This window comes from Pezoporus wallicus, unplaced genomic scaffold (genome assembly GCF_028554395.1).
Source record: "Pezoporus wallicus isolate ANWC-B61680 ecotype Strahan unplaced genomic scaffold, APGP_CSIRO_Pwel_v1 contig_8673, whole genome shotgun sequence".
In the NCBI taxonomy this organism is placed as follows: Eukaryota; Metazoa; Chordata; class Aves; order Psittaciformes; family Psittacidae; genus Pezoporus; species Pezoporus wallicus.
The window spans coordinates 451392-463591 of record NW_026637196.1 but is presented as its reverse complement, the minus strand read 5'-3'; the positions used below and the strand labels follow the sequence as shown (position 1 = coordinate 463591).

Here is a 12200-nt window from a genome sequence, read left to right as displayed (position 1 = left end):
ATCACCAGTCAGCATGTGGCCAAAGGGGTATTGGAAGGGGAGCGCATGGTATTAGATTCCTATAAATTTTACATTACAAAGCTACCTCATATTTAAGTCTTCTTTAAAAAATCAGCAAATGTAACTTTGCAGGGTGCATTTTGTCAATCTAATCATGTTTCCCTGACAGACACATGAGGACTATTGAAACTCTGAGGAAGGAAAGAGAAAAAAGGCTGCAAAGATACCAAAGAAGCCGAAGTCTGAGTCCTCAAAAGCATTTGAGTCTGTTACAGACACTGGATGCAAGTCAGAGGGATCTGGATCTTCCCAGTAGACGCCGAGAATATCTGCAACAATTGAGAAGAGATGTGGTGGAAAACACCAGGTATGGCATTAGAAACCTCTCTTTTGGCCTCATGTATGTTAACAGTGTTCATACTGGGTGCATATTAATGGTTCTTACTGACGTCTGAGGCTTCTGTGGCAGAAGAATTCTTCTCCGTGTGGAAGTGTTAAATGCTCGGATAGACAGGGAAAAAAATCTGTTTTCCTGTTGCTGCCAGCAAAACAAGCATGAACCTGATTTTAGAAAACATGCATCAAAAGTTTCCATCTAGTTTGTTTCAGTCCATATCAAGTATATAATTTATGTGTATGATGTATGGGGACAGCCAAGTATTCATTCAGGCTTGACTCATTACAGACCAATCTGTCTTCTTACTCCTTCATTAACTTAAAAGACATATGAAATAGTTTTGTGTTAAATATCAAACAAGTTCTGCAACCCTTCACCACTTAGAATTTGAGTTTCATTCCTCACCATATCCCCTAAATGACTTTTGCTTCCTTTGCAGTAGGTCAGGAGACAGTTATTTTCCCAACGCAATTATTTTGCATGTGATGGCGCCAAAGCAATAACCTTAGATGATACGGGGAACTGACTTGGAAAGCAGTGCAGTCACTACAGTAATCTCAGTGGTAAACTGGACTTGCAACCTGAGTAATTTTCCAAGGTTAATGTTCATGTAGCCTTTAGTGAGCAAAGAGAAACTTTTGGGGGGCTAATATGGTGGGGTTTCATTGCTTTTCTGGTAAATTTTACTGTTCATAGAATCACAGAATGGTTTCAGTTGAATGGGACATTAAAGCTCATACAGTTCCAACCCCCTGCCACAGGCAGGGACACCTTCTACTAGACCAGGTTGTCCAAAACCCTGGCCTTGAACACTGCCAAGGATATGTTGAAAGATGATTTTTCTCATGGTATTTTGTCAGGTGACCCGTTTCAAGTAATTACTTGTGTTTCCCCCCTCTTACCTGTCTTTACAGAGTTCAAGAACCAAAAAGAAGAAGCATTCAGCATCCTTCAGACATTGAACTGTTGCTCCGAGACTACCAGAGGGCACGAGAGGAAACCAAAAGTGAAATAGCACGAGCTAGGGACAAACTTCGGGAGAGAGCTGAGCAAGAAAAGAGGCGTATAAGGGAGCAAATATTTTCTCAGTTACAGAAGGTGAGTGTTACAGAGGAAACCATTGGGCATTATTCACATCAATGCATATCTTTAAAAGAAACTGTTCCATGGCTAAGTAATCATCCTGTTTGATGCACATCAGTGTAGAAAAGGCAGAAAATAAAATGCAAATTTGTGATTAAAAAACCTGAGTCATATTGGGCTGATACTGTTTATGGTTCTGAACGGTACCTTGAATTCAGACACCTCCATGGGATGACTGAATCTTACCACATCTGCTACTTTGTTTTTCTTGGGTAATGTAAGCATGCTTCACCGGAGTTGGAAATCGAAACTTAAAACCACATTTGAAAGTTTAAATAACCTTGAATTTCTTGGTATTATCTTATTATGTAATTCCTACTTCATCTTCTGGGTTGGCATTGAGTGGTTCAATTGGCTGACGTAAAATCTCCAATCTGTAACAACTACATTTGATCAGCAAACTAGGTCAGGGGCTACTCAAAAAAGAGGCAAAGAGGAACAAATGGGACTGAAAAGAGATCTTTTTTAAATCTTATTTTCCCCTTAAAAACACCCTGGCACTGGTTCGATAGCCTGGACTCTCACGTGTGAAGAATAACAACAGCAGAAGCTGCATTTTCCCAGACTGCCAAGTTTTACAGGGTCCCTCAACAGCTCATATGTTGGTCTTTAAGATGAGCCTGCTTATTTAATAGTTTCTGTATGGCAACAGCCTTTGTCCTGTCAGCACTCCTTGAAAGAAGCTGGACTTCTTTAGATTATTGCTCTTTCCCATTTCAGTGCCGTCATCATTGATTTGACTAGCTGCTGTGCAAGGTGAGCTTTGCGTGGTTTTTTGTTGGTAATACTGTGATACTGATTACAGGAAGAAGAAAGGCTGAAGACTCTTGCAAGCACAAGCACTTTATGTACAGACTCCAGCCTCAGCCTCTCCTCTGGCCCAACATCTGGCTACAACAGCAGCAATACTGCTACGTACACTGCAAGTAACCTCAGCAGCCAGGAAGGACAGGTGAGGAACAGCTGGCCTGTGAGACTAATATCTCCTGATGCTTTAACAGTAATAGAGAATGTAGGAACAGAAGCAGGGCATGTTTACGTCATGAGTGCAGAGAGGGGTGATGTGGCAGGAGCATCACCAGGTAATAGTGATGCTTTTATTTTCCTGAGATATTTTTTGGCTTTTTTTTTTAACTCATAGATAAAATCCAGATAGTGTTATTGTCAGTAATGCCACTACCTGCCAAACATTTTAGAAACAAGTCTTTTGTTGCAATAAAACAGAATCTGATGTTCTCAGTGTGCCTCCCTGAATGATGCATTGACTTACGTTTCTGTGTGTGAACATGGACTTTCCTGAAGTTACTTTCTGGAGCATATACCTATGCTAGCTCCTTGCACTTGGTTTGCTCAGTTTCACAAGTCAAGGTATCTTCATTTCAGAATCAGGGGAAAGGCAAAGGAGTTAACTTCTGATAAACAGAAGCTTCCAAACGTGTAAGGCAGACATGTGACAAATACTCCATTTCTTCTACTTCTGCTCATTCCTAAATCAGGTTTCCTCTGGGAATGCTTTGCTTTCAAGAGATACACGAGGTCGTTCAGCTGTTAGAAACAGTCAGCTTTATGTGTTAGAGCAGCTACAGAAGGATTCTACATTTGGTAAGTAAAACATATGACTCCTTATGTTTGAGCTGGATCCCAAAGCCTAATGAGATTTGTCATTTATTTAAATCAAAATCTAATTTGATTCTAGATATTGTGCAGATGTCCCTACCATTACATGACTTCAGGAAAATAGTCAACCAGGAGCCAGAGCTTGCTTAGAATTTCCTGAAAAACCAAATGGGGATTTGATCCCTCTAAAGAAGTTGGTCTTTGTCCTGTCATGTTACCACATCAAGTGTTCTGGGAGGATGACAGTACTTTGAGTGAACCAAAGATGCAGGGGGAAGAGGGGTTGGCTACAGCTGCAATGAGTATAGGATTGTACACAAAAGTTCTTATTTTTATCCTCCAAACTGATGTTCCTGCCTCTTCTTTAGGTTATTTTGTTAGCTTATACATGGTACTAACTGTTAAACTTGAGTAATGCACAATGTGGAATCACAGAATAGTTAAGGTTGGGAAGGACCTTAAGATCATCTAGTTCCAACCCCCGTGCATGTGAGTTAACCTCACACTTAACCATGTCACCCAAGGCTCTGTCCAACCTCGTCTTGAACACTGCCAGGGATGGAGCATTCACAACCTCCCTGGGCAACCTATTCCAGGGCCTCGCCACCCTAACAGGAAAGAATTTCTTCCTTATATCCAATCTAAACTTCCCCTGTTTGAGTTCTAACCCGTTACCCCTTGTCCTGTCACTACAGTCTTTAATGAAGAGTCCCTCCCAGCATCCCTATAGGCCCCCTTCAGATACTGGAAGTTGCTATGAGGTCTCCACGCAGCCTTCTCTTCTCCAGGCTCAACAGCCCCAACTTTCCCAGCCTATCTTCATACAGGAGGTGCTCCAGTCCCCTGATCATCCTCGTGGCCCTCCTCTGGACTTGTTCCAACAGTTCCATGTCCTTTTTGTGTTGAGGACACCAGAACTGCACACAGTACTCCAGGTGAGGTCTCACAAGAGCAGAGTAGAGGGGCAGGATCACCTCCTTCAACCTGCTGGTCACGCTCCTTTTGATGCAGCCCAGGATACGGTTGGCTTTCTGGGATGCGAGCACACACTGAAGCCGGCCCATGTTCATTTTCTCATCAACCAACACCCCCAAGTCCCTCTCTGCAGGGCTGCTCTGAATCTCTTCTCTGCCCAACCTGTAGCTGTGCCTGGGATTGCTCCGACCCAGGTGTAGGACCTTGCACTTGCCATGGTTAAACTTCATGAGGTTGGCATCAGCCCACCTCACAAGCATGTCAAGGTCCCTCTGGATGGCATTCCTTCCCTGCAGTGTATCAACTGGACCATACAGCTTGGTGTCATCGACAAACTTGCTGAGGGCGCACACAGTGTAATTACTAATATGCACATTGACTACACAAGGGATAGCATGAATCCTTCAGGACCACCAGGTGCCTGGGTGCTCCAGTGGTGGGTTGAAGTCCCTGCAACTGCAGATAGCAACGAGTTTTCTTTTCAGTATTTTTTACTCCCCTATGGCTTTTTTGTTTCCCACAGAAGCCAGCAGCATTCAGCCACCCCTTCCTTCTAGCAGCATCAGCTGTAGGTTCACCCATGGATTAACTATTTCCGTCAGCTCCTCTTCCACAAAAGGATACCAAGATTTATCCAAACATATCTTGGCCAATGCTACCACTGAGGTAAGTGAATAAGCAGAGTTTTCACTTATCCCTGTATCTCCTGCTATGAGTTGTAGTGAGTATGTGTGGGAGAAGCCTTGCTGCTCTACACTGCTAATAGTTATATATTTGTCAGCTAGAGACAGACACACCAAGCAATTTTAAATGGTGGGGAAAGTGAGCCGGGCTGCAACAGAGGAGACTCTTGCATGTTAGCTGAAATGGTTGAGTGAAGCTGGGGGAACTGCTGAGTCAGAAGGAAAGCATACCAACTTCCTATTTCACATCAGGTACAAACACTCCAACATGCTCCCCCCACCTCCCATTTTCTCACAATAGTTTAGGCTAGCGTACAAGTGTGTATGTTTATATACATATATATATATATATTATACAGGATGTATATATCCTCCTTCAGCAGAGAATATGACAGCCAAGACCATCTGGCTGTTGATACTTCCTAAGAATTACTAGCACTGTAAAACTGTGTGTGGTAAAGGCAGCTTAGTAGTTTGAATAGAAGACAGCGTAGCAGCATGTAAATGCTGGATGCAGTTTATAGTTTCTACGGCTTTCTCTTACCTGCACATCTGTTACTGTTTTCTAAGGTAATGGCAGCATGCTCTCATAACCTGAGGAATCTCTACACCTGCCAAGCAGCAGCTGGGTGGAAGTAAGTTTATGGCAGGTCTTTATAATGGGAGGCCTTCTTTTGTACTTGGCCCTGTTATGTGCAAATACCTTTCATTTGTCTTTGACAGGTATCAATGTACAGAAAAAGAGGTGCTGGTTTATTACAAAGTCTTCCCTTCAGCAACAAGGCATGGGTTCCTGGGAGCAGGAGTGATAGAAAGACCCCTGCCCTACGTGTGGGGACTAGTGAGAGATCCTGGCAAACGACATCTGTATGACAGAACTATCAACACAGCTCGAATACACAAAAAAGTAACCAGCCACATCCAGCTGGGTGAGTATCAACACAAAAGACTGGCCACCTTTACCAGTAGGTACTTTCTCAGCTCAAGTTGCCAGCCAGAAGGAGACTTAAAGGCATCATTTCATTTCCTCACGTCTGAATAAATAATTTCATTATTTAATATGGGAACTTGAGCTTTGCAAGGCTTTTCCAAAGTGAGGATAATATTAAACACATCTCACTGTGCAAGTACAGGTAGAGACAGTGGTTTGAAAGTCAAAATAAATCTTAAGTGGCTTGAGAAAGCATCTGAATGACATATTATAGCACGTCAACTAGAGCTCTGCTCTCCGCACAAAGAAGTCAAAGTGAAATATGCACATGCATTTCAAGGAATGGGGGAAAATGTGCCAAGTTAAAGTTGTCAAAGTCTAATTCCCCTCTTTGTTTTTTCACAGTGTATTTAGTGACCGATAGTTCCCTCTGCTATCTAAAGCAACCCCGGGATTTCTGCTGCATTACTGTAGAAGCCAAAGAGGTAAAGTGAACATTCTCTCTGCAGCACAGAGGAGTTGTTCTGAACTCCCGGTTCAAGGACAGAAGGGAGAGGGAATGGAAGTCCATGCTCATCCTTCCAGAAGTGACAGTGTAATAGAAAGAAAAGCCTTGTGGATGACACAAAGGAATTGTGTATAAAACCCTCATGAATGACAGTCATCAGCTAAGCCCTATCTGGGGCTTGTGTTACAGAAGTGTTACACAGCACAGTCAGGTTACAAACACGCAAGATTATGACCAAAAAAATTAATAAATAACATGGGAAATACTGTTTCATATTAGAAGAGGTTTTTAGGTAGTATGAGACATACATCTCATGGCAAACAAAGAAATCATCACTGTATGCATAGAAAAATACACAAATTGTCATCTTTGCCCTTTGTCACACACAGGAGAACTTGTCTGTCTTGGCTGTTCAGTCTGTCTATGATGCATCCATGCCCCACCCTTGCAAAGAAGTGGTGAGAGGGGAGATTCTGCCAAGTGCTTGGATACTGGAGCCTGATGTGGTGAATGGAAGAGATATCACTAGAGTTATTTACATGGCACAGGTAAGATTTTCCTCTATATGTCCAACTGTGAATGCAAAAAGCTTTTACAGATAAGAGGTAAGTAACAAAATGTATAATCCTTATGCTACGCTCCATGAGCTGATCACGAATGTCTCCTCCACTTCACACTGTTACCTAACATAATGTACACTAAAGCAGTGAGAATCTTACTAGGATTGTGCTGAAGCACATGGTTGATCCTAAGTTTCTGTAGCATCTGGAGCTGCTCCTTTGGATATCAAGACCTTTCTGTAATGGATTATTAGCAGCTTCAGTGGATGCTGCCTTCTCACAGTGGGAATCAGTATGAAAACTCTTGTTGTCACTTAACCTTGCTGTGGACAGAGGGGTCCACCTCAGGTTACACTGTGTTCAAAATGCACAGAAATACCGGTTGCTAAATTTTTCTAACTGAAGGTGTTAATTCTTCAGATTCAGCAGGTACAAAAGAGAAACTCAGATTAGGATTCCAGTTAAGAATAAGAAAACCCTGCCAACCATTCATTAGAGATTGATCTGAAAAGTAGGCTCTCCTTGAGACAGTGGTACCAAGCAGTGTCTAGAAGAGAATGCCAAACGTGCATAATTTATTTCAAAGTGCTCATCAGAGAGCTACATGTCATTAGTCCTTTAAACTTAGCTATAGAATACATGCTTTTAAGATGCAACATAAAAAAATCTTTATAGTAATTAGTATATGCATTTTACACTGCATGTGTAATGTATATGCATTTTGCAGTATATGCATATATATATTTTATAAATATACGTATTTTTAGTATGTGCATATACATTTTCAGCAACACTGTATCTGTCTCAAACTAGTAATATTTAATTGAAGCTTAAACTCAAAAGCAGTGTGGGTCATACCTGCTGAAAGTGACATCAAAAAGCAAAGCTTTGAAAGCCTATGGAGTATCGGGAAGGAACAGATAAAAACCACACAGGAATGATACCATTTGCCTGTAAACTACTTTTGTAGTTTACAGACATATAACTTGCACCATCACATACCTACATGTACCATCAGAGCTATTCGAGGCTAGAGAGGCATTTTGCCCAAACTCAGGTACAAACTCCCACATGTGGCCTTTCTTCTCATTCCTGCAGGTGGATCTTGGTGCTCCAGCTATCCCTGCAAGGCTTCTGAGTTCCATCGCCAAGTGCCAGCCCCTGGTGATCGCGCACCTGGCACACTTCCTTGCTAGCTAATGTTGGGTACAAAACTGGACAAGTAACAGCAGCTCAAAGTTCACAAGACGACATAAGCCTTGTAAGGGTAATGTAAAATGCTGGCTCACAGTCAGTCACAGTCAAGCCTCACTGCTAACACTAGACTGTGCAAAAGGATAGTTAGGAAAAAGGATCATTTATTTTAGCTGCTTGGAAGAAATGCAGCAGGTTTGATGGGAACCTGTCCTCCTGGAGACAGCTGCAGAAAACCTCCACGGAGCAGCAAGAAGGTGTGCTGTCTCTACATAAAACAGAGGAAGAGACTTTGATTTACAATAGCCAGCATCTTACATGCAGAATGTAGTATTTAATTTCTGTTTCCAAGGTGCTTCAAAGACCAACCTTCTTTAAGAAAGTTTAGGCACCAGTGGGAAAAAGGCAATGGAAGCAATGACATGCACTACAAACTGGAAACAGTCCACATATGGCTTGAGGCCCTTTGCAACTCCTGAGTAGAGCTGCAAGGCTGCTTTCTAATGTTCAGATAAGCATCAAATACAGGATTCCTAACAGTGTAGATAAATCATTTAACCTAGCTTGCTGGCTAGACTTCCCCTGGAGAAGGGAAGTTCAAACAGAGCGATATCCACTAGCACCCTACACCCTGAACAGATTTTTCTCCTATAATTGGCTGATGGCTTACAGCCAGTGTGAGGTATTTTGGATTGCCACTACACTATGCAGCATCAGTGGAAACCACCACACCTCAGGACACAGTTTTACTGCACTGCAGAATTAGGTGCTTTGAAATCAAGAAACCAAACTGACAGCTGTAAACAGTGACACTTTGTCATTAGTAGAGAGCAGTACCACGTAATCAGCTTGTTTCTAGAATTTATATCCTGCAAGTAAGAGTAGCTCCAGCAGCTTTCCACAATGTCGCTTTCCATCAGCTGAAAATCCAGCCTGGCCATAGTCCTACCATGCTTCTTTGTTCAGAGCATGACCAGTTCGCTCACTGCAGTGAAGACAGACTCTTCCAACTCAATTACCTCATGGTATTTCTGTTGACCTTAGTCCAATAATCCTGCCATCAGACTTTATATATATTTGTTCAACACACTGCCTAGTTTGGTCACACATGCCTAAAATTAAACAAAACTACAACCAACTCAAGCAACTCCATTAGTTCTTCAGCACAACAGTAAAAACCATTTCAGATACCTTATGTAAGCAATAGAAGTCGTTATGATGTGCTTTCTTTAGCTCAAAAACGTCCACATTGTTCAAGAAGCTGTTGCACTTTAAATTTGTCAAGTGAGAAGTATGTATTCATGCGTCCACCTGACCAGAATCACCTTCTGCTACTTCAACGCAGTTACTGTAAGTAAAAGATGAGTTTTCCCACCTTTAAGAGCCAAGAGCTACTTTACTATATCTTTGCACAGGTGTAATTTTGGCTCTCAGCTTCTATGTTACTTCCTGTTTTAAATATATGCAGTTTTAAAAGAAAATAGCTATTTTAAATTGATATGTAAGAAAATAGCAGTTTTGAAACATACCAGCCCAAGGCTTTCCCCCCAAAAACTGTACCAGGTAGGACAGCAAAACCTTTCACTTACAAATTTGCTTTGGTTACAATCTTAACACCAATATAGTGCTGTTCTTTTATGGTGAGGCTCAGCATTTTCTTAGAAGCCCTTCAAACCATGTCATGGCATGGTTTACTTCCAGCCTCATGCATTCTCCATAGCCCCTTAAGGACAAAGGGACAACCCAGCACAGCTTTCTGCAGTTGAGCAAAAAGACAGTTCCAGATTTGCAACCTGTCATACAGTTCCCCATTCCCTCCCTCTTGGTGGAAACCAAGAAAAGGAAGAGCCAATGAGGCAGTACATAAAAGCCCTATTTAAAATGAGCAGAAAGAGCAGCATGGGATATTGGCTCTATCCTGAATGCTGCTTCCAAGGATGGCTGGTGGAGGTAGGGGAGGTCTTCATCCAATCCACACAAGATTTGCTCAGTGCTTCACTTTTTTTCCCTTTTATTTTGGACATGGCACTAGTGATGAAGCAGGTTTTGTAGGAAAAACATCTAGGGGGACTCCCGTTGATCAACGATGCCAGTGCCTATGAAGGATAACGTCTTCTTGTACAGTGCATCAGATGTTTATTTTTATATACACATAAGATTTTTTTTCTATGTTTACAGATTAAGTTATTTCTATATGCTTGTTTTGAAGCAGTTTTATATGCTGTCAAAGCTAAGTTTTATTTTTATCAGTATTGAATTAATGTAACTTTTTTTTTAATACGATCTTCAATTGATACTAAAAAGCCTATTTATATAAATGTTTTCTTTTGCAAATATAACATTTTATGGTACTTGTTAAAGTATGGCATTGGTTTGGTTGGAAGGAAGAAATAAACACCCAGCAGATACCGAATTTGTTAATCTACAATGGGCAAAACCCAACTTCCTGTCAGTTACTGCTGAGCAGTAGATGATCAAACCAATTGTATTGTACCACCTACTGTTGCATCTCTGCTCTTAATCAAGATTGCTATTTTCATATCCACAATAAATGGTATTTTCTACACAAGAAAACATGCCCTGTGTTATTCCCCTCCAGCTAAAGACACCCATCTATGCAATTATGTCACATGGAGAAGTACCACAAAAGCTAGCTTGGGGGAGATGATGTAGCAGTCCTGCCTACCTGCTGAGCAATGCGTGGGGAACAGGAATTTGTAGCACAATAGTCAAGAAGATAGCCATTGCCTGAATTTGGTTCCTATAATGCAATGCCTTGTCCAAGCAAAGAGGTTTTGTTGTGTTGTTCTGAAGTGAGGCACTGGCTGAAGTGTCTTCCCAAGTCCAGTTACACAATTCCTCTGACTGCATATCCAGAAGGAAGTCAGCAGAACACCATTTTGCTCCATTTTCTTTTGGAAGTTGTAGGAAAGATTGACAGAAGGCCACGTGCTTTAACCTAGCTTGCTTTGAGCTCTCTTCTCCCTACTGCTCTCCTTGCAGCACTACAACAGGTACAATGCATGGAGCACTGAGAGATGCCTCACAGCCCTGTGGGACTGCAGTCATGCAACCTCAGCATCCCTAGGCAGAAAACAGCATCCATACAATAGTTCCTGCAGTTTAGCTACAACACTGGGTGTCTGGCTTTACAGATCAGACCAAATTACCACAGGATGTCCAGGAACTAGAGTAACTAATTGCATTAAGACATAAGACCATTGACACAGAGCTGTTTCTTACCTGCTGGTTCCCACAGAAGGACTGACTGCCTTTGGCCCGATAGGTTGGGCTCTCTGGATGTAGCAAACTGCTCCTGGGCCTTGGTCACCTTTTAAATGAAAATTTCCAGGCACACTGTATTAGAGAAGGACAATTCAAGTACGTTGAGTTCATGAGACCAGCTGTGGCCATGGCAGCTAAGCAAACAGTTTTACAACACCCAAGTAAAATCAGTTCCAGAGCCAAGAGCACCTTTTCTGCTATTATGAATTGCAGCTTCTTCCCCTTCCACCACTCCTTATATAAAGTTATATTTCAATATAAGCAAAGCAGCTATTATTCTACTTTCTTTGCCCCACGCTTTCTGGCAAGGCACTTTTTTTGTACTTCACCCCAGTACCAAGAGGTTACAGATCGACAGCTTGAACACAAACAAGGAGATTTAATCATTTATTTTGACAAACAACAACTTCAAATGAGATCTGCAGCAAAAATCACACATGACTCAGCCTCAGCGAGCAGGTACGGTACGACAGGGTGTACTTGCTAGTCCAGTTTGTATTGCCATAAACAGCCTGCCTACTTCTAGGGATCCTCTGCTTCAGTCATGAGAAAACTCTTGCAGGGAGGCATGCAGATGGGATATGCCCAATCTGTCAATACAGTGCTCTAACCAAGTCTAGAAAAATCTCGGTACACGTCGGACACTGATGTGCCTCTGCTGCCTCTCTCTCTGAAGCCACAGTTACACCTCCTCAGTCCTGTTTATCTGTGTTTTTTCTTAAATCGCTGACTCTCAAGATGTTACCCTGTCTTGCCTTATCCAAGGGAAGAGGCAAGTTAATTAGCACATGGTAAAGCCACCGGGCTTCACTTTGTCCAGATGTTGCTCTCTCATCACACAGTATTTGCTTTCTGGGAAAAGCTGCACTAACAGAACACTCTCAGACAAAAGGAAATCGTTTCCTTG

General features: G+C 42.0%; 1 protein-coding gene across 2 annotated transcripts in view; it reads left to right on the top strand.

Annotated features, from left to right (window-relative positions):
- STARD9 (StAR related lipid transfer domain containing 9) overlaps window positions 1-10582 on the top strand; it is a 106725-nt gene extending 96143 nt beyond the window's left edge. For both annotated transcript variants that reach the window (XM_057403916.1, XM_057403917.1), the window contains exons 24-33: window positions 170-367; window positions 1312-1495; window positions 2346-2492; window positions 3037-3142; window positions 4656-4798; window positions 5386-5450; window positions 5539-5744; window positions 6152-6231; window positions 6644-6802; window positions 7913-10582. In XM_057403916.1, coding sequence (XP_057259899.1) covers window positions 170-367; window positions 1312-1495; window positions 2346-2492; window positions 3037-3142; window positions 4656-4798; window positions 5386-5450; window positions 5539-5744; window positions 6152-6231; window positions 6644-6802; window positions 7913-8014 — 1390 coding nt within the window. In that variant the 3' untranslated portion in view covers window positions 8015-10582. The remainder of the gene's footprint in view (window positions 1-169; window positions 368-1311; window positions 1496-2345; window positions 2493-3036; window positions 3143-4655; window positions 4799-5385; window positions 5451-5538; window positions 5745-6151; window positions 6232-6643; window positions 6803-7912) is intronic.
- Window positions 10583-12200: the final 1618 nt, after the last annotated feature.